Source organism: Heterocephalus glaber, unplaced genomic scaffold, assembly GCF_053883595.1.
Source record: "Heterocephalus glaber isolate CG9 unplaced genomic scaffold, H.glaber_assembly_v1.0 deba00001689, whole genome shotgun sequence".
Taxonomy (NCBI): Eukaryota; Metazoa; Chordata; class Mammalia; order Rodentia; family Bathyergidae; genus Heterocephalus; species Heterocephalus glaber.
Window position 1 is genome coordinate 2,900,208 of NW_028258414.1, and position 23,257 is coordinate 2,923,464.

The 23,257-nt window shown below is 39.1% G+C and overlaps 1 protein-coding gene and 1 pseudogene across 3 annotated transcripts; both read right to left on the reverse strand.

The window, feature by feature from the left end:
• Positions 1-31: 31 nt before the first annotated feature.
• Positions 32-5,990, reverse strand: LOC101718245 (adenylate kinase isoenzyme 6 pseudogene; annotated as a pseudogene).
• Positions 5,991-10,431: 4,441 nt separating this feature from the next.
• Gtf2a2 (general transcription factor IIA subunit 2) lies at positions 10,432-23,068 on the reverse strand. 3 transcript variants are annotated; one of them, XM_004855723.4, is made up of 5 exons: positions 22,908-23,068; positions 20,293-20,411; positions 19,208-19,312; positions 13,156-13,282; positions 10,432-10,733 (listed from the first exon to the last, which is right to left on the reverse strand). In XM_004855723.4, the coding sequence occupies exons 2-5, from the start codon at positions 20,362-20,364 to the stop codon at positions 10,708-10,710; spliced, it is 330 nt and encodes a 109-aa protein (XP_004855780.1). In that variant the 5' UTR covers positions 20,365-20,411; positions 22,908-23,068; the 3' UTR covers positions 10,432-10,707. The 3 variants fall into 3 exon arrangements, with proteins under 3 accessions (XP_004855780.1, XP_021092793.1, XP_021092794.1); XM_021237134.2 differs by lacking the exon at positions 22,908-23,068 and adding an exon at positions 20,974-20,993; XM_021237135.2 differs by lacking the exon at positions 13,156-13,282.
• Positions 23,069-23,257: the final 189 nt, after the last annotated feature.

The following is a 23,257-nucleotide window of genomic DNA, read 5'->3' on the forward strand; positions in this document are numbered from 1 at the left end:
AATAATAATTGTATTCATTATATTTGTGATTGTTTAACTTTCTCATGGAGAAAAAGAAACCCAGGCATAAAAATACCTGCTGGGCCTTCCACATAGTTTTGGTTTTTACAGATACTTGGAGCCCGTGTCTAGACGGTGGGCAAAGAGGCACCACCAGGTGATCAGGCACAGGTTGTGACCTTTGACCCATGGCTCAGTTCATCTCAAGATCTGGTTTATGTTGTCCTCTAGCTCTTCAGGCGTATTGCTGGGCAGCTGGTGCACAGTATCTTCCTTGTATGATAACATGGCCTCTTCATAAATAACGTGAAAAATCTCACACTCAATATTATCTTCTAGTTTCTTCTCATTATAACCTCTTGTTTCAAGTCTTTTTGTACAATATACTGTTATCTGTTCTCAACACAAAAACTGCATGAAACCATCGTTCAGGAAAGAAATCCCAACCATGGTAGTCAACAATAACTCCACCATCTGCCATTTGGTTCTCTAACTCATCAACTACTTTTTCTTCATCTAAAATGGGACACTCATGCTCTTCATCGTACCCGTTGTATAACACCCCTTCTCGAGCTACATCACCCACATTAATGTACTTTAGTCCTGATCTGGATGCAAGTGCTTTGCCTAGTGTGGTTTTTCCAACTCCTGGTGTACCTCGGCGGCCGGCCGAGTCCCCAGAGCACTCGGCAACCCCGCCCGGCCAGCGGCGCTAACCGGTGATCAGGATGTTCGGCCGAAGTTCACGACGCCCCGGCCCGGGTGCTTCAGCTCGCTCTCCTAGCACACTATTTCCTCATTTCTGATTGTCATTCAGTCCATCAAGTTTTCTCTCAATCAACAATCTACTTCTTCTGCAGCCGACGTGCCCCTGAGAGTTACTATGTGTGACTCCGTGAATTTCCTATGCATAAGTTCTGTGATTTCCTTTTTTTTAAACATTGTGTTCTCCATTGATCTCGGTCATGGTCACTGCCAACTCACCTACAGTGTAACACTGACTCTGCTCCAGCCCTACCACAGAGGTGCCTGATGCGGACGGCGTTCTGAGAAAAGAATCCAGGCCTTTGGCCTCATAATCATCAGGCTCTAACAGCTTTCATGGACAGTAAGTTATAACTTTTCATATAAATAAACTTCAAAGAACAGCTTGTGAACTTGTCATTTTTGGGGAATAAGTTAACTGGAATTTTTCAAGCATTGAACTTTTCTCTAGAAATATATTCAGGAGAATAGGAAGGGTTCTTTAATAACATAAGGTCATCTCATAAGGCTCAGATTCCTCCCATGTTCAATGAATTCATACAGTTAAACCAACGCATCTGCTGACTGTTCCTTCCACGGAGTCTTATCTGATTCTTTAACCTTTCTCAGGAAAGGAAAAACCTTACTAATGAATTGAGCAGCTGTTTGTATTACCTCTTGAGGTTTAATTTCCTCTTTATTTTTTATTATGAACTATTGAGCATTGTTTTAATAACTATTTTTTCTGCACGCCCTGCTTGTTGTACTTCTCTTGGTTGAGTGATTTTTTTTTTCAGTGCAAGGGATCAAACCCAGGGCCCCGCAGTGGTGTACTACAAAGCCCAACTATAGCCGTGAGGATTTTGTTTTTTTTCTAAAGAGGAACAAGACAGTCGATAACTTGTTTGGGGACATGTAACATAATTTAGTTGGAGAGGTCAAGTATTTTGATTAAAAATGGAGAGACTAATGAATACTTTGCCTGCCTTAAGCACCTCAGTTGATACAAAGCGCTATTCCTATTTCTTCCATTTAGTCTACCATTTATTACAAAGATTAGTAAGATATGGCTCTTGCCTTTATGTATTCATTGTTTTTTTTTTTTTTTTTTGATACCGGGGATCAAACTCAGGACCTTGCGCTTGAGCTGCAGGCGCCAGAACCACTGAGCTAAATCCCCCGGGCCTTGCCTTTATTAAGTTTGGTGTACTGATAAGCAAAGAAATAATTCATTCTTTCCACAAATATGAGTTGAGCTTTTACTGTTTACCAGACATCACCTTCCCTCCCTCTCTCCCTCCCTCTCTCCCTCCCATAAACAATCCCAATCTGCCAGAAAAATCTTCAAATTAAACCTTCAAAAGTGTTTTCAGAATCCGACCATTTTCACAACTTCTACTGCTATTCCTCTTAGGCTAAGCCCCTATGGTTAGTGGCTGGATTATCGCCAGACTTCTTAACACAACAGCCAGAGTCAGCCCAAGGGTGCATCAGAGCCAAATGTGGTGGCCCAAGTTTATAATCCCGCACTCTGGGAGACTGAGGCAGGAGGACTGCAAATTCAAGCTCAGCCTGGGCACCTTAGCAGGCCCCTGTCTCAAAAAAATAAAAATAAAAATAGGCCAGGAAGAGTCAAGAATAACTCCAAGGGGTTTGTCCTATAAAATGATGGAATTGTCATTAACAAAATGGGAATCTTCTAAAAGAATAGGTTTTTAGGGAAAGATTGGGAGTTTGATTTTGAAAACTGGACCTGTCCATTAGACATCTAGGTAGAGATGCTAAAGAGATGGATGTGTTTTGGTGGCTAAAAGTCCAAGACAGGGTGGTCCTGCTGATTTCCTCTTCTTAAATTAACATCTGATCTGAGGGCCCCCTTGGGTACATCGCTGCATCAGGGATGGCATCATAGCAGGAATGGGCATGAGAAGAAGCAATCTCATGGAGAGAACAGAAGCCAGCGAGACAGGAGAGGTCAGTCTTACAACCTTCTCATGAGAGCAGCAGAGGCCCACAAGAAACATTCAGTCCTCATTGTGAGGGCTGTTTCCTGACTTCCCACAAGGCACTGCTTGGCAAATTTCCTCTCACATCACCACATGGGACCACACTTCAACACACTTTTGGGGGACACATTCAAGCCATATCCTAGCCACAGCAGAGCCTCAAACGAGTGTACACAGCAAAGGGGCCCTGAAGAGTTCTGGTGTCAGCTAAAGCGTGGAGGTCAGGGAGATGAGGAACTGACCGTTTGCAAAGGAGCAGTGGTGTGGTAGGAGGACAGCTGGAGATGTAGTGCACTGGATGCCAGGAGGAGGGTGGTTCTAGGAAGGGGGTGTGGATGGCCCTAAAACCTGCTGAGAATCAGGGAAGACGAGGATGAGAAAGTGGCCACTAGATTGAGCAGTGTAGTGGGGCCTTGACAAGGTCAGTTTCTGAGGAGGGTGGAGGTGATTCAGACAGAATGTCAGAACAAAACAGTGCAGTGAGCACTGATAAACCATTAGGTTTTCCTTTAAGCTAAGAGGAGAAATAAATAGTAACTAAAGGTCAAGAGAAAGTCGTCTGAAAAATTATAAAAGTAGTATTTGTTGATTAACGGGAAATAGCTTCTCAGAGGAAGACATGAGAATATGAGAGCCACATCCCTGTAAAGAAGAGGGCTGATTGTGTTGTACATAAGAAAGCCGTCTTCACTGGAAGCAGGGACAGTTTGTCAGAGCAGCATGGATGAGCTCAGCTGTAGACGGATGGGAAGGGGCAGTGGTGGAATTTGTGGTTTTCTTTCTTTTTAATGGACATCTTATCTGAAGAATAGTATGGATATGAAAAGTACAAACATCCCAAATATATATCAAGAAGTTTTACAGTGAGCACATCTATGCAACTAGAACCCAGATCAGGAAACATTACCAGCAGTCCAGCGTGCTGCATGTGACCCTTTCTAGTTACTTCCCAAGCTGCTGCAAAGGTAACTGTCTTAACTTCTAACATTTTTTTTTTTTTACTTTGGTATAAATACTATGCTGTCTTTTATGTCTCCATAAACACAAAATTCTGTTTTTGACATTCACTTATGCTGTGTGTAACAGTACTTCAAAGATTCTCATTGCTGTATAATATTCCATTATGTGAATGAATACATTGCAGTTTACCTACTCTTATTGTTGCTGAATGTTTGTGTTGTATCTGGCTTTTATCTGTTATAAATTGTGTTCCTAGGAACCTTCTTGAACATGTATTTTAGTGAACATATGTATAGATTTCAGTTGGGTGTGTATGTAGGAGTGAAATTGCTGGGTTATAACGTGTACATATGTTCATCTTTAGTGAATACTGTCATGTAGTTTTACAAAATGATCTACCAATTTACACTCCCACTAGCAATATGTGGGAGTTACATTTGCTTCATCTCCTTGCTAATACTATCTGCTTTTGTCATTTTAACCATAATAGTGGCTGATGGTGGTATCAGATTGAGGCTTTAATTTACATCACTCAGATGACTAACGATGTCAAGTGGGTTTTCATATGCTTATTAGCCATTTGGAACTTCTCCTTTGAATATGTTTATTTTTTCAGTGAAAGAGAGCAAGATGATTTTATGAGACTGATGATAGGAGAGGAGATATTGGAGGTTTGGAAAAAGAAGGTATAAATAATTGCTTCAGGTTGAAAATTTAAAAAGAACCTAGGCCAGGGAAATAAAATAGGACATCAGGCAGCCTGAATGACCCAATGACATGAGAGAAAGTGTTTGCACATTCAGCTGCATGGTGCAGGCAAAGAATAGGCAGAATAGGGTTTACCCAGGGCTGGGGTTTGTCCCAGGAAACATGACAGAAGGGCAAGGGAGCTGCCAATATGTGGAACAGACTGATCAGGAGTATGGCCCAAGCCATCTAGCCTGGGCAAGGTAGGAGGGGAGGGGATGATGGTGTAAATGATAGAGAAGCCCAGCAGAGGGTCATGTCCATGATATGTTGGGATTGCTCTGATGTGAGCCATTTGTTCCATTTCATGGAGTCTATTAAGAGGCCTGCAGAAAATGACAGCTGAACTGGGCCATGAAGGAATTCACCAAATAATAAAAGTCCTGAAGAGTTTCCCAGGTGGGCAAATGGGATTGTTGAATGTGAGAAGATGCATGATGTGTTCAGGGAACTGAAGCTGGCTCCCTGTCACTAAAGGTGAGGCAGCTGGGCACAGGCAGGTGGCGATGATGGCAACGGGCCTGGAAGATGGTCAGGTTGCATGAAACTATGTTCTGCTTCTACAAGGAGCTTGGGATTCATCTGTGAGCAATGAGAACTATAGAAGATATTTAAAAAACACCTTTAATATGGACATCTTCAAGAATATGAAAGTAGAGAATGAAACAATGAAACTCCCAACTACCACTGACCACTGTTTTACCTGTACTCCTCACTAAACTCCCAGCCTCAAGTGAACAATTTTGAAATAAATCTTAAGTATCATACTATTTCATTTCTCAATATTTCAATTAAGATAGGAAATTAATAACATTTCTAAGCACAAATTACCATGCTTAAAATGACTCCTTGATTCTATCAAACACTACATCAGTTTTATTTTGTTTTGGTTTTTTTGGTACTGGGGATTGAACTCGGGTCCTTGTGCTTGCGCAGCTGGCGGTGAAACCACTGAGCTAAATCCCCGGCCCTACATCAGTTTTAATTTCCTCCATTGCATCATAATTGTTTTGCAGTTGGGTTATTTGAATCAGGACCCATGGGATTGATAAATCTGATTCCTCCTTTTTTTGTTTTGTTTTTGACTATTTGCTGAATTAAATCTTTTATCTCGATAGTCTCCCATATTTTATTGTTTTGTTTTTGAGGTAGGGTCTCACCATGTAATTCAGGCTGGCCTATTTTAATTCTGCTGACAGCATCCTAGCAGTAGCATTCAACACTTTCCTCCATCCCCACTATTTCTTGTAAAGAAATACTTAGATCCAGAAGCTTGATCAGATTGTCAGTCCACTACGGCTGAGATCCTCTTGAGAGCCTTTTAAAAGTTGGCACTGGTGGTCCGGGGATTTAGCCCAGTGGTTCCGTCGCCTGCCTCGCACGTGCAAGGACCTGAGTTCGAACCCCGGTACCAAAAAAAAAAAAAAAAAGTTGGCACTGGTGTCCTCTTGACCCCAGTAAGCTGTGATAACTGTGTACATTCTGATACAAGAAACTGTCCAGGCTTATAGCTCTCATCCTTACCTTAATCATTCTTCCTAAAGAGCTTTATTTTTTAGAGTGGTTATTTATACGTCAAAATTTGGGCATAAGAGGTGCTCTGTTCATGGGTTGGTCACTGAATCAAATGGTCCAGGAATCAAAGGAGAGAATGACTTGTCTCAATATTACTACCCAATCACAGATTTCTTGTGCTTGCGGCATTGTTCTCTAGTAGTTTATAGATGTTAGGTCGAGATTTTAGGTCCCAACAATGGTCCCATTGAACTGGAAACTCCCATTTGGGCATTTATGGCTCTTGTGCTGCTGAACCAATGGAAAATGACAGGTGGTCATCAACAGGGCTGGGGGAAACTCTGGAGTGCTTCTTAGTGCCTGCAGCCTCAGTAGTAGAATAGAATGTGACACACAGAAACCCACTAACAGCAGAAAAACTATATGAGGTCGCAGACCCTTCAGGAAGTATTTAGGGTCCCCCAGCAGGTAAGGAACCACAGTCAACAAAAGGTGCTGACCAAAAGCAAGGGAAAAATGCTAAGGGGTAAAAGAAAGCTGATTTATAAAAATGAAGATTGTGCCAATGTTTTTTTCCTTACATACGTATTTTTTGCATGTTAATCATTTCCCTTTTCCACTATTTTTTGTCTTAAGCCAAGTTCTCACCATCTTGCTCACACTAGCCTCAAAGCTGTGATCTTCCCGCTTCAGCTTTCAGAGCAGCTGGAGTTACAGGCATGTACCACTGAACCCTGCCCTTCTGTTACTGTATCTGAAAGCTTTGGTGGTGACTGTTACAGAACATACCAGGGATAAGGGTAAGACTTATTGAAAACAGGAGTGAACATCATCTGAAAATTTTCACAGTGATGGTTGGGACTTCATGTCTTTTGGGAGAGAGTACACATATTTTTATATGAGATTTGTCTACTGTATGTAAATTTCAAAATAGGCAAATGAACAGGGGCTATCCTGTTTGGAATTAAAGCTTCTTTGGTATCAGTTTATAGTTTTCAGTCAGCCAAACAGAACTAGAGATTTAAAATATATGATAGTAAAAATAAGAACCAAGATGCATTATGTAAAGGTACAATTCCCAATGAGAAATGTAATTGTGTTGTATACCTACAATGTACCAATAATATATATATATATATATATATATGAGTGCCCGGGATTTAGCTCAGTGGCTCTGCGTCTGACTGGCAAGCGGAAGATCCTGAGCTTGATCCTCGGTACCAAGAAAAAAAAAAAGAAATTTTTACTGGTTAAATTAATAATACTGACATTAATCTCTTGTGTTCTCACTCAGTTCCATAGAATGCTCCTAGGTATGTAGTGGCAGGAACTTAAGAGATGCATAAATAATTAGCCATAGTATAGAAGACAGCTTGTATTTTCATGTATTCTAGGCTTTTGAGATTTATACTTTGCTTTCCTCCTGACTGAATTTTTGGTCTGAGAAAAGCAGACCCTTATTTGGCTCTTAATTTTCTTTCTTTTTTTTTTTTTTGGTACTGGAGATCGAACTCGCATCCTTGTGCTTGTGCAGCAGGCAGTGAAACCACTGAGCTAAATCCCCGGCCCTGGCTCTTAATTTTCTTATTCATGAACTTATCCATGTTTGCATTCTATCCAGCCTTGAAAGTTCCTCATCTAAGACCCTCTATCTTGTGACCATGAGTTGGCATCCTGGCCAGTAGGTCCTGGCAAATACTCTTATGTTCCTTACCAATCTGTTGTCGATTTTTAAAGGAAATTTTTTTTTTCTGGTACTGGGGATCGAACTCAGGACCTTGCATTCAAGGCAGGTGCACTGCCACTGAGCTAAATCCCCAGCCATCAAGGAAATTTTCTTGATTTAGAGTTCTCATTCCCATAATTACCCTCCTAAGCCAGGCAAATTGTAACTCCTGCCTGAATACTTTTATCCTTCTTGCATATTTCAGCTTTGTTTCATGTCTGTCATCCTTGAATATTTTTAAAGACCTCCTAAAAGGGCTGGGGATATAGCTCAGTGGCACTGTGCCTGCCTGGCAAGCGCAAGGTCGAGTTTGATCCCCGGTATCTCACACACACTCTCACACACACACACACACACACACACAAAGACCTCCTAAGAATTCTCCTGCCCAGCTGTCAAGACCTCCTGTAATCTGCTCTCATTCTATAAAAATCAAATAGTTTTCACTTCCCTTTACCATGGACTCTGCTTTCACTGCATCCAAATTTCACAACTATGCTGGATTCCTTCCCTAGTTGTTTCATATACATCTGCTTATCATAAAATCCCAACATATATATGTATATACATCATTTCATACATACACTCCCAAAACCAGCTGGAAGTACATCATAATAAACAAGCTAACCAATCATCTGACATTAAACCCAGGAAAGAAGCTATTCTTTGTCTACTTTTGTGTGGCTCACACCTGTGACCCCAGCACGTGGGAGACTGTTACAGGATGATCGCTGCAGTTCAAGGCCAACCTGAACTACACAGTGAGACCCTGTTTAAAAAAAAAAAAAAAAAGAGGGCCGGGAATTTAGCTCAGTGGCTCCGCCACCTGCCTCGAAAGCAAGGACCCAGGTTTGAATTCTGGTACCGGGGGTTGGAGGGGGGAAGAGCATGGAGCTGTATATCTAGAGGACTATCCATTATCACAAAAGCCCAGCCTTGGTTCTCACAGAAGGTTATTCTCCTCTTGCACATTAACACGCAACTACCCTTAAATCCTGGTGCCCATGGCTTGGAGAGCATGAAATGGTATAAGCTCTTGCTGTGACACTTTTTTGTAATTCCAATAAAGTGTGAATAATACTATAAGAAGATTAGAAGACACACAATACAAGTGTTAGTGATAGGATGTGCTGCATATGCAAATAATTACAACTGATAGAGGACTTGTCAGGCTTTGACTTCTGCATTCCTGCCCCCAAGCAGAGATGTATATGATGGCTAATACTAAATACGAGAACCAATTTTGACTGAGGAAATGTAGTATTTACATACCTAGGCATCTCACAGCAGTGACCTGTTTAAGAGTAGTCTAGTACCTGAGCACAACTGACCCAAGTTCAATCAGCCTGAAATAAAAACCTGCCCTGTTGCAGAGATGGCCTCTAATGCCACAAGCTTTTGAGTACAGCTTGCTTCATAGAACACAACTGTATTTAAAGGGAAAGTCTGGGTTGAGCTGAACCTTACAGTTCTACTGTTATATTTAGTCCACGGGCCTAGCATATAACAAAAACTTAATATATTAAGATTTATGAATGAGTTTTACTTGGCTAATGCTATTCAAAAGCTGGCTGCAATATAAAATAAAAACTCAATACATACCGGAGTGATCTCTTGTCTTCCTTTGGGAGAAATATTTATTATTCTCCAAAAGATTTATATTCTTTTTGCTCTTTATTGTGTTTCTTCACGTATTTAAATGACTCTGAGAGGCCAAAGGGGAAGAGGTCAAAATGGGTTCCACTGAGCTACAACTGGGTTTAGCTATGAAAGATGGGTAGGATTTTGATTCTGACAGGAAAGGTGTGAAAAGCAGAGGAAACAGAATAACCAAACAAAAATCTTAGTTCTATTTCTTTTTTGAGCTTAACTGCAGTAGAGTGTGACAGCTGGTAGTGAAGGACAGGAAGAGATCACAGGAGCAGGTGACACAGATGTGTGTGCGTGCACACGGCTGCAAGGACAGCAAAGTTAACTAATACGGGAGCCAAGGCCCAACCTGACATGCTTGGGGTTACAGCTGCCGGGGCACCCAGAGAATGGCATCAATCACCATTCCAATTAGCAGGCCAACCCCGTCACCGCAGGTTAATATGCTGCTTCTCTCTGGCAAGCACAATCAACTGCAATCATGTACAGAATTTCACGTTTCCAAACAAGCTTATAAATCTAGCCCTACCCTTTCAGTAAGATTTTGGTTATAGTTAAAAGGAAAGTCTAAAGCATGACTTACTCAAGAAACAGGTTATAATTTTTAGGCCTACAGTAATTTTACTACCAACATACTTGTCTCCTAACCAATATTTTGAACCTCCACAATAAGGCCTGAATTTTGACTGACACTAATTAAGAAAATTTCTTACAAGTGGCCTTTGGTAACTTAGTATTTTTCATCAGACAAAACTTACAACTGATGAAACTGACATGACTTTCTATTTTGTAGTACTGAGAAACTCAGGCCCTTTGTCCTGAGCTGCTTCTCCAGCCCTTTTAGAGACAGGATCTTGCTGAATTGCTACATAGTCCAGGTTAAGCTCGAACTTGTAATCCTCCTGTCTCAGCCTCCCAGAGTGCTGGGGTCACAGGTGTGGACCACCATACCCATTTTAACATAACTTTGTTCAAATGAACGTGTTTTCTAAGTTCCTTTGCAAGGAATATGGTTCTCTTTTGAAATGCTTATTTAACATTTTATATCATCTGCTTAACAGCTCCATCAGTTATTACTCACACTGAGGTTTAAAATAAGTTTATTAAAGAGTGTTCTCAGGAGGGTGACAACTTTGATTTGTCATTAAGAAAAAAATTATGTTTCTTCATGCTTTGTAATAAAGGTAATATAAGAGGATAGAGTTATAAGCATTTTTCTGCCAGAATTCTCTGATAGTATAACACAGTGTAGTCATTTCTGCAATGCTAGAATAAATTAAAAAAAAGTCTCTTCTATGCTTCTCTTCAAAAAGCGATGAATAACAGGAGATGGCATCAAAAAGCCATTTTTTTTTCTATTCATTCTGTAGTATTGGAGCCAGTATCTAGGAAACAGGAGAGAAAGAGTAAATGCAAGGAGTAACTTACTTTAAATGTAAATAAGAATATAAAAAAGAAATAACGGTGGAGACAAGGTTGAGGTGGGAAGCTGACAACAGTGATGCCCTGACATCAACGATGTTCCTTTTAAGGCTGAGATAAAGACAGCACTTGGCTCTCAGTGTTTAAGTTAGGGAAAACCCACACTACTACATCTGACTCACATGAACATTTTATATCCATATTTTTTCAGGTCCTCTCTTGTCTTCCTGATAAAACAAATTCTAGCTATTATCATTTTTCTCTGCTTCTGTATTAGGAATTCAACCTTACCATATTTCAGAATAAAATGGACTTACTTTACAGCAGCACCTCATTTATCTGTTATCGTTGAGGAATTTTCTTCATTATTTAAACTTAGCTGTACCTATAAATGCCAAACTATTTTAACTTTGGGAAAAACATTTCAACACTGCATCCTTTTCTGATACAGGGAAAATGGAATAGAATCTAAGCTCTTTTTTTTGGTACCGGGGATTGAACTCAGGACCTTGCACTTGCCAGGCAGGCGCGGTGCCACTGAACTACATCCCTGGCCTCTAAGCTCTTCTGAAGTATTCAATATTTTGGTAGACATTCAATTCCTAAACTTTGCTGTGAGGGAAGCTCCTTAGGTGCCACTGAAATAGCTAAGGATGATCTGCTACTTGTCATGCACTGAAGTTTAGAAAAACAATTTTGGATCTTTTAGTAACAGTAACACACTAAGAACCACCAGACAGAAGCTCCTGTAGGTAAAATGCGTAATGATATATGGACTCTGGAATTATGTTTACTCAGACACCTTTACTCTTTCATTTCTTAGCTATGGTTCAAATAACTGAAACTGACATTTTACCTGTCTACATCTTATGCTGACAGAAATGGTAGCCATATGTGACTATTTACATTGAAATTAATTCAGACTAGCTAATAAAATTAAAACATTAAGTTTTTCAGTAGCCCTAGTAACATTTCATGTACTCAACAGCCAGGCATGATTACTGGATAATGCAGACACTGAACATTTTCATTACAGAAAAAAACACTCTGACGAGCTGTGGTGGACATCAACTCATTCTGACAGAGGTTTAGGAATTATAAATGATGTCTAAATTCTACAGTCCAGTAAAAATTTTAAAACCTAAGGGTTTTGAAGATCTCAGCTTAAACTACAAGAAAAGATTACACATCACTTCAAATACAGAAATGTTACTGTCTTGTGATTTAGGAAACTGCACCACCTCTACAGGAATTAAAAGAAAGAAAAAGACTCAAATATAATTGTGTTATTTCTAGCAACAAAAAAAGATCTTAAATATCTAATGACTCCTGAACTTGTCAAGTCAATGTTATGCTGCTAGTTTCATACACTTTCTGAGACCTGGAAGAGACTATTTCTTAAAAAACGGGTGAAGGTAGAATTTTATGCAGCCATTAGAAATCAGATGTAAGAATATAGTTAATTTGTGCAAAAAAAAAAAATTTACAAATTTGTCTACATGATACATGCATGACTGTAAAAAAGATTCATGAGGGCCGGGGATTTAGCTCAGTGGTTCCACCACCTGCCCCACAAGTGCAAGGACCCGAGTTTGATACCTGGTACCAAAAAAAAAAAAAAAAAAAAAGCAGTAAGTTTAATCTTCTGGTGGTGTTATAGATGATATTTTTCTTCTGTATGCTTCGATGTTAGATATTTCTTTTGAAATCCAAAAAAATAGAAGACAAACAAATCCAACCCATTATCCAACAAATAGGGATATTAATTTCTACATTTCTTTTTCTCTTGCTTCTTAAGACTTTCTTTCTTAGACAGCGAGTCTTTTCTACTTAGTATCAGGAATAGCTGCCTCAAAAACATGGTTTAGATTGCAAAGTAAAAGTAAGCACATATTTAAAATATAGTCAAGAAAAAGGAAATTAATTATGTAACCGAAAGCAGAGAAGTATGACTTTTGAAATATTTAAGGACCTGAACAAGTTCCCCGGTCTGTGCAGATGTCACAGATTAGAGGAATGGATAGTTACCATCACAACTGCAAAGCTCTTATGGTTAATTTAAATGTGCTTTAAAATACCAAATGTATGAGTACCCAGAACACAGAATCTTAAACAGGGAAGGAAAACGTTAAGTTGCTTATTTTCTTTTCCATGTAAATCCAATCTGTAAATACTCTATGCGTTGTCTGAAACATGTATACACCTAAAGTCAGTAAGAGGACTGAGCCCTGGAATTCAGAATGGAGCTGAAGAGAAGCCAGACCTCTGATGACTGACCATCTGGCCATTTCCCCCTGCAGGCTTTTCAGATAGATGATTTTCTAAAGACTCATAAAAACAAGACTCAAGTGGCTTTGCTTTCACAGTAATTAGGCAAACACTTACTTTTACCATCGCACGCTACAATTTTCACTTTATCCACTTTAATAAGTTCTGTCACCTCTCTGAATTCAACATCGTTCAATACAAAAGTCCACACATTATCGCAGAATCTGTATGTATTTAGAGAGCCCTTCAAAACAAAACATTCGATATCATGAAAAGTCACCCCCCCTCACAATTTTCTTCAAAGCAATTTAAAAGAATTTAGTTGCCAAGTACATAATGGTTAAAACAATTATGCTTAATGCTTTGCTTAAGATTTTCCTTAATTTTAATCATATTTTCTTTTTAAAAAAATAAGCAAAAGAAAAACCTAGAAAAAGTAGTTAGATTATGTTTGGCACTAAGAGTCTGTGAATTACCTGAAATGAATAAAAGCTGAATGAAAACAAATTTGTATTTCTACTGCCCTCATGTGGTTAAATTATGAAAGTCCATCTGAATTTTTTATACAGCTGTTTTACTGTATATGTTAATTCTCTAAACTTGTACAAAACCAGGGATTTCTCAGAAACATTAAATAAGTATTAACCTTGTGAATTAGACACATCACTGCATTAACCACGAAGATGACAACACACACTGTCCTATGCAGCTAACATTCTAGTAATTTATTTTTAAATGAAAATATATACTTGAACATTAACAGTACAAGGATCAACAAGAATAGAATACAACAAAACCTAAGATACAGGCTGGGTGCCACAGAACACCTGTACTCCAGAACTCAGAAGGCTGAGGCAGAAGGACCACTAAGTTTGAGTCCAGCCTGGGCTACACAGTGTGTTGGAGGCTTGAAAAACAAAACCAAACAAAACAAGAAAACACCTGACACACACATATTCACATGTGAAATTTAGTTTGAAACAAGACATTTAAGTGCTTAAAATTAATACAGGAAAAGAAACAGCAAGCACAATTTGTAACACTAAATTTGCAGTACTATTTATAATATCAAAAACTAGGTTCAATTTAAATGTGTTGTCAAGGGATAATGATTAAAGACACAAGGATGGCTAGGAATGACTATGAATAATTAATGTGCTAGCCTCTGCTATGAGCCTAATGTGCTAGGCTCTGAGGATACAAAGTAGGGAGATTACAGTACAACAGCACTATGGGAGACTAAGTTACTGGATATGATGGGACACCCAAGGGGATGGAGAAAATAGGGTGGAGAAAGCTTCTCTCACAAATGCAAGGTGAGCCTTGAAGAATGAGTAGGAACAGTCAAAGGAGAGGTAGGACAGTAGAAAGGTAGCCAAAGCACTCAGAATGGGGTAGGAGCTTTCTTGAAAACAGAATGTTTTAGGACTAAGTGAAGGAGACCATGGTGAATGCTGGAAATCTCTGGTCCTATCTTAACCTGACTGGGAGGCCAATGTAGGAGTTTAAGCTGATGAGTCCTATGATTAGTTTACTTTTGGTGATGACATGAAGAATGGGCTACAGGGGAACATGGTTGAGGCAGGGACAGCAGAAGTGACTGCCCCTTAGCCAGCTGTAGCAGAGAGGTGAAAGTGGCTTTACTACAGTAATGGCAAGGGGATCAATAGAAAAGGAGATTCTAAAAGGTAGAACTGATAGGACTTAGAAACCTTGATAAAGTGGGATGGGTAAAGATAAATCTATGGTTACTCCTAAACTTTTGACTGGAGCGACAAAAGATTCACAGAAAATGCTAGTGTTGGAAGAAAGTTAAATTTGGAAGCTGTTCATGGTTGAGATGAGATATATCTAAATCATGATGTCCAATAAACAGTGGGCATGTAGAAGGCAAGGGAGCACACCAACCTTCACTAAGGTCACAGGGCCGGATGAGATCACTCAAGCAGAGTATGTGGAGGCTCCAGACAACTCTAAGGGATGCCAACAACTGACAGGTAAACAGTAGGGGACTACAAAGGACCCTGGCAGGAAGAGGCCAGGGACAGAAGAAAATGTAAGAGAGTACAGTTTCAAGGGAGCTTGAGTTTTGAAAAACAAAGGGGAGTAATCAATAGTATTATAAATTATGCATTAGATTTAGCAAAAATTTACTTAGAAGAGCAGTTTCAGTGGAGTAGAGAGAGATTAACACATGGAAGAATCACTCAAGACACAATGTTAAGTGAAAAGGACAGAGTCATAAATGTAAAATGTATATTTAAAAATTAGATCTAGCTGGGTGTGGTGGTGCATCCTGTCATCCCAGAACAGTATTTGGGAGATAGAGGTAGGAGGGTCATAAGCTCAAGGCCAGCCTGGGCAGTTATATGGCAAGACTCTGTCTCAAAAACAAATAAACACCACAAACCAAAAGCAAAAAAAATTTCCAAATCTATTAAAAAAATTCAATGTGCTTCCCTGCTATAGCTTGAGCTTTTGGAAGGCTAAATTGGCAAATGCCAACTCAGTGTTCATTTCTGGCATCCTAAACTTGTGTAGGACCAATGATCCTGTGAGTGTGTGGGTTATTCTCATGGGCAATCATATGAACAAAGCACATTTCTGGGAATCATGGTTAGTACGTGAATATTCACTTTCAAATATAAACCTCTGTAAAACCGGGATATAGCTCAGTGGTGCTGCGCCTGCCTGGCAAGAGCAAAGTCCTAAGTTTGATCCCTGGTACCAAAAAACCCTCCAAAACAAAACAAAACAAAATAAAAATATAAACAGAGCATTTTGGATGTAGCTTGGAGTAAAAAGGTTTTTTTTTTCAGTACTGGGGATCAAACGCAGAGGGGCTTTACCCTTGAGCTACATCCCTAGCCCCTCCTTTTTTAAAAAAGTTATTTTCAGACAGGGTCTTGCTAATTTGCCCAGGTGGGACCCGAACTTGCCTCCTGCCTCAGACTTGTGGAGTGCTGGGATCATAGGTGTGTGCAACCACACTTGGCTGAAAAAAATCTACTTATGTATGTTGAAATTCTTAGTTTTAGTAAATACTTTGATTTACTGAGAAAACAAAATGCTATAAAATTTTACTGTCAAAACTTAATTTTATGTTATAAATTAAATTTCTCCTATATTTACATTAAAATAACTGTGATTTACATAATTAAGGGAGTACATTAGATAACTTTTAGGCCAATAAAGATTTAAAAATTTTTAAACGTAAGAGATTAATGACAAATGTAAAATTTTTAGAATAATTTTATAAACTAGAATCCCCGATATGTAATAATCTTTATATAATTTTTAGTTATTTAATTTTTTTGCCTTTTATTTTTCCATTTCAATAGAATCAGAATCCATTTAGTATCCCAAGTATAGTATATGGACTGAAAGGATAATTGTATTTGTATAAGAGAACATTTAGCCTGTCTAATACTGACCTTAACATTTAGTCTTGTGCCCAAATTATATTTTCAAAGTATCTTATATATACAGAGACCGCCAAAAAAATGTATACAACAGGAAAAGAAAAACTTGTATAAATATTTTTTTTTTTTTGGTACCGGGGATCGAACTCGGGTTCTTGTGCTTGCGAGGCAGGCGGCGAAACCACTGAGCTAAATCTCCGGCCCAGTATAAGTATTTTAATATGAAATTTATTGAGACTACTTTTGGCCTCTACAATTACAAAAGGTGCTCAAAATGGTGGCCAATCACTTTAAGATATTTACTAGTACAGCAAACTGCTGAAGTGTATATACTTTTTTTGGTGGACACCCTATATTTATTTATATTTCCATGTCCAGGCAATATCTGTTTTGTTTGACGCTAACATAACATCTTAAAAGTTGCACAGTACATGCTAATTGTAAAAACATCAACCATTATACAGGAAAAGGCAACTCTTAGTCATTAGAAGAGCTATCTTTTCTGGTACTGTGAATCGAACTCAGTGCCCTGCGCTTGCCAGGCAGGAGGACTATTTTTCTTGATCATTACATCTTTTAGAGCTTGCTTTATTATTTGAAGCTCACTATCATATTTAATATTGTAATATTCAATATTACAATATTAAAGTAGCCATTACTTAATTCTATCTGTGGGCATATAGTCTCCCAAAAGCATACAGTGGATCTTTAAAGTCCTAGTTATAATACTAGTTCAATATGAATTTTCTCCCTAAAAATAAATCCAGTTCAAGTTCCTTGGTAAACACATTTTGATGTCTGAATTTCAAATTAAAGCCTCATCTCTCATACTCATCTCATTTTCCCTATAATAACCTATCTACTAAATAATCTCACATAGAATTCATATGTAGATTTAAAACAAAAAAATTAACATGTTAGATAAAACTACTCTTTTCTTTAGTGAGTGCTTAATCTTTTTACAGGCCAACAAGAATTACTCTAAATAAAAATATATATATTTAAATATGATCCAGCAATGCGGCTTTGAAAATTGGTTATTAACTATATATTATTTCTTTTATCTTTGTCATATGCTCCATCAAGCTAAAGAGAACACTATTGGCAAATATTCTGGACTCAAAATTGATCAAGTCAAAACTGATAATACAGTGGGGCAGGGTGACAAAAGCCTTAACTACAATAGCAGTGGGTAAAGAAAAATGAATGCAAAAGAAAGTCCTGATGTAGCTCAGTGGTAGAGTATCTGCCTAGCATGCACGCCTGAGATCCTGCGTTTAATTCCCAGTAACTAACTAACTAACTCTCTCTCTCATACATACATATATATATACATACAGAAAGAATCAGGGTTCAAATGGCAAACTGGGCAGCTTTCTATGTATGGTTATATAAACATAAAGAAATTTGTCAGAAACACTACTGATTCAAGAATCATGCTGGGAATGCAGTTCAGAGGCAGAGAGCTTGCCTAGCATGTATGAAGTCCTAGATTTGATACTCAACACTACAAAAAAGAAAAATCAAGAATCCACTGATCACATTTCTTTTTGGTACCGGGGATCAAACTCGGGACCTTGCACTTGTGAGGCAGGTGGCAGAACCACTGAGCTAAATCCCCAGCCCCACTGATCACATTTTATAGTCTTAGAAACATAATCTTGACCAGTGGATTATTATCTAATCTCAAAGATATCTTTTATTTCAGGTAAGTTTTAGGCATGTGAAACCAATACACTACTTTGTTCAACTCTATTCCCATCACATAGGACATCTAAGAAATCAAATATTGGGGCCCGGGATTTAGCTCAGTGGTTCCATCACCTGCCTTGCAAGCACAAGGTCCTGAGTTCGAGTCCCAGTACCAAAAAAACCCCCCAAATACAACCCCCCAAAATCAAATACTTATTAAATAACTTTTTTCATTGAAACAACAACCACCACCACCACCACCACCGCCACCACCTCCCTAAAACCCCCACACCATAACACTGAGGTTCTCAATGCAAGGTAATTTGTAAGTTCTTTTCATATAATAATCTTCATATATTTTAACCTTCCAAATTCTAGTCTTATAACACAATGTAAGCACAAATATTAAATATAATAATAACCCAATATACAATATTATATGGGTCCATTAATATAATTATTGTGGTACAATTATTTGTTCTACCATTTTTCAATGAGTCCTTAATACAAAATTACCACAAAATTGAGACATAATTTTGTTCAGTTTTGTATAACTCTTCAAAGTATAAGTGAAACGAATGAGTCCGTGTTACCAAAATAACTTGTTAGTGCAGGTTTTTAAAAGCCAGGTTACTAAAAGTAGGTGGGAGGTCACATGAAGTTTCTAGAAATAATTTTACTTTCCTGGAAAGGGGGAAGGCCAGAGTTTGAAAACATAACTAAACCTCAGGGATTACTCCACTACTTACCTTCAATCTTGTAGTTACTGTTTTCAGACATTTGAAATCTCAGTAATTCTTCAGGGAAGATAGCCAAACAGGCTGATTTATAAAACAATGAATAAAAATCTCAAAACAACTCAGTATGTCACTTTAACTGCACAAATACAGTACATAGCTGATATAAAAGTAAAGTAGAATTTAGTTATTAAAAAACAAGTTCTATAACTTGATTAGCCATCTTTTCCTCTTATAATTAAAACATACACAAGAGTCCTAAAACACTGCTTTAACAATTATTGGTGCAGATTTCTAGATTTAGTAAAATATCCTTACCCTGAAATTGACTCTGTTCCTGACCCTCTGAGCCAATGCTGAATTTATAGCCTTATCAAACTGAAGTAGAACTTGGAGGGCAAGTTGGGGGGTGATCTGTTGAGACTAAGAAAAAGTAGAGGTTATAAATTCTCTTGGGGAAGAACATTAAAGAATAAATAAAAATGTACAAATTACCACTTAAAATTTAACTGAGGATAACCAGAGCCTCTAAACTAGAGTTCCATATTCGCCACTGCCATAACTGACAATGAAGAGGCAAATTCTAAAAATACTTTTTAAACTATCTTCACACATAAAAAAATTATTTTGAAAAAGAAACATGTGATTTTGAAAGCTAGAACAGAACTTTGTCTTTTTTTCAGTTTCTGGAAAGAGGTGTTCAATAAAATAGAGGAAATCAAGCCTTTTCTAAATAAAAAACATAGGATCTTTTTAAAAAAGATGAAATCTTACCTAATTCTATATAATAATATCAAAATAAACATTAATATGTTCTCAACTGGGCAGTTTAAACAAAAGATTCATTGATCTAGAACTGAAATGTAAATTTAAAATTCTAATTTAAATCTCAAAAGATGTTTATTAAATTTTATTAAGTTATTACTATTATTTTGTGGTACTCAAAATTGAACCCAGGGCCAGTGAATTGAGCTACAACCCCAGAACTTTTTTATTTTAAATTTTGAGACAGGGTCTTGCTAAGTCATTAGTTGTCAAGATGGGCTTGAACATGCACCTGCTGTCTGTCTCTCAGAGTGCTGGGATTAGAGGTGTCCACCACCATACCCAGTTTGGGCAAAATTATTTTTAAAGCTACATAGAATATGTCCTTCTTCTAAATATAAAACCATCAATTTTAATTTTTTCATAAAAATTTTGAAGATTTCCTTCTATTTAACTGTATCAATTCAATCATCATCATATTTTGTTTCTATCAGGACAGAGTAATAAATAGGGACTTGCGCTTATTCATCAGTTAGTGATACTGACTGACCTGCTGGGCCAAATGGTCTTTCTCACTGGGATAAGGGACATGACAAGACATTCATGTAAGCGACCATGTGTAGTTTTCAGTCTCTCACCTGGATGAGCTCATCTAGGCTTTCCTGAAGACTGTTTCCCAAGGTGGTATTTCTGTATAACTGATATGCCATGACTCAGGAGGAAGAAATTACTTTATTTTCAGGCTTGCATTGATATCCTAAAAATTTAATATAAAATCATTAAAAAGATCACACTATAACATTATAAATTATGTAATACAGTCTACCTCACATATTCTAATATAGAACTATTAGAACTCTCAATTACAAATTACTATATAATACTTTTGGAATTTCAAGAAATAATTATTTTTCTAGCTTTTTTCTGTGATTTTGACATAGGCATCTTTTTTTTTTTAATAAAAAAAAGTTTTTTGAGGTAGTTTCAACCAATCCTCCCATCTCAGCCTCCCAAGTAGCTAGTGTGAGCCAAAGTGCTTGGTTTCTTTACTATTTCTTTCTAGTCTTCCTGATTTAGTCTAGAATGTACCACCCATTCTCAATGCTGTCCAGTCACTGATCCAGACATTCTTCAGCTCATATTTGCTCCTTTACTTTTCCTGTTCTCTCACAATTCAATATCTAAAGAGCACCTACTAAGGGGATGACACTGTGACAGGTACGAGAGAGACAAGTAAAGATAGTCTCCTGATGCTAAACGCTTACACTCTAGATAAGGTTAAGAGACGTAAGGAAAAGGTTAACTTCAGTACAACATACAAAGTGTGACAGAGATGTACACAGCATGCTGATGGAGGAGTCTGTGGACTGAGTTGGCTCAGAAAAGCTTCCAGATTCATCAAACTAGACTTTAGTTGCACAAAGAAGGAGTCATTCTAGGCAGACAGAAGAGAAAGGCATAGTCCTTGAAGCATTTTAGGCAGGAAAGGTCGGACAAATGGGCTTCAGTATGAGACTAGAAACAGATAAGGGATGCATCTTCCTGTAGTACAGATTCAGCAAGTATTTATCCGGCTTCTACTACATGTCAGGCGTAAGATCTCTGACCCTGTGGTACCTCCCCCAGCATATTCCTCCTCAGCACCCTGTCCTCTACCTACGGAGTTATCCTGAGTATCCTCAGGTCTTCTCTTCTCCATGTGCTTTTCCCCCTTTGTGACTATCCAGGCTTACGGCTTTAAATACCATCTATCTACTGATGACTCCCAAATCCCTATCTACAGTCCTGACTTCTCTGGTATCCATATATAACTGTCTACTTGACACTGAATAAAAATATCAAGCAGGGGGCTCAAATTAAATTTGCTTAAAGCCAAATTCCTGACACCACCCTTCCAACTTTGCTGTCCTCAGTCTTGCTCATCTCAGTAAGCAGTATACCTACTCATCCAGTAAAACAATTCAAAGACCTAAGAGTCAAAATCAACTTTTTCTCTTACCCAGTATCTAATCTTTCAGTCAATCCTTTCAGCTATTCCTTCTCAATATAGCTAGAATCTGACAACTTCTACTATCTCTAATGCTATCACTTTAAGTCACCATCATCTGTCACTAAAATTAATGTGATGGCTCAGTAAGTGGTCTTGTTCTATTCTTGGCTATGCCACCCACATCCTCATCCTCAATAGCAGTACATCAGGACTTTAAAACATAAGGCAAACTGCACCATTTGTCTATTCAAAACTACCAACAGCAGCATTCTGTCTTGGAGGAAAACAAGAACAAAAAAATCCAAATAAAGTCCTCGCGAAGGTTTGCAACACATCCCCCCCCCCCCCGCCCCCGCACCAGGATCGAACTCAGGACCTTCTGCTTGCAAGGAAGGCAGTGGCACCACTGAGCTAAATCCCTGGCCCTTTAATTTTTTTTTTTTTTTGATACAGGGTCTTGCTTTGTAGTTCAGGCTGGCCTTGAACCTAGCCAAGGGTGGCCTCGAACTCGCAGCAATCCTCTAGCCTCTGCCTCACGAGTGCTGAGATTACAGGCGTGCGCCACCACGCCCGGCTTCCTTCGCTCACTCTTTTTGATGGTACTTTTTAACACATTACAGAGGGTACTTATTTTACATTTAACTTCTGGCTCCTCCAACAAAATATAAGCTTCGTGGATTTTTGTCTGTTTTGTTCACTGAAGTAAACTGGGCATCTAGAGCAGTACCTAAAACGTGATGGGAGTCAAAGAGAACATTTGGTCAATCAGGAATGAAGGTAAACACCAGTAAGCATAAAGGGTGGAGGGCAGAGGGCTAAAAAGGCCCAACAGAAGACAAAAACTTTCCAAAGTAGGAAAGAGGCTCGTCACGCCCCATTTGACAGCTAACTACCTAAAAAATGGCTATAAGGTGTTTAAACTTCTGTTTCAACTGCTCATTACAGCTGTGGTCTTGGCTAGGCAAATTCAGTACTCGCTCCTGACTTTGCAGCTTAGAAAATCAGAAGACTCCAAAGTCGAGCAGTTCTGGTCGCTGACTGAACGGCCCCGTTTAAAATCTCTCTGTCGGAGTTCGCGCGAGGAAAAGTTGAAGGGCGCACGCCACACCCGGCGACGCTTCTCCCACCTGCGAACGCCGGCCCCGCCAGGCGAGGCCTCTGGCCTGCCCGTTACCAGCCGCGCCCGGCCCGGGGCGAAGGGCCCGGAATCGAGGCCCTCCCAGTTGGCCCCCAGAGCCCGCCGGCCCGCCCAGCCCCGCTCACCAGTCCCTGCGGGAGGCGCTTCCCGCCGCGGAACGCAGCACAAGAGCGGCCAGGGGGCCGCGGAAGGAGCAGCCTAGCCGACCACCTCCTCAGCCGCCGCGGAAACCGCAGAGTGGGGACCGCAACCCGGAAGTGCTTGAAGAACCAGGAAGTGATTCGCCCCAGAGGCCCCGCCCACCCCTGCAACCGAGAGGGCGGGGCGCGGAGAGGAGGGGGCGGGGCGCTGGATCGTCAAACCCCCGGGCAGTGAGGACGACTCTAAATCCTTGCAGAGAGAGAATTGTAATTTTTTTTTTTTTGGTACCAGGGCTCGAACTCAGTGAGAATTGTAATTTTTACAGATTAATATC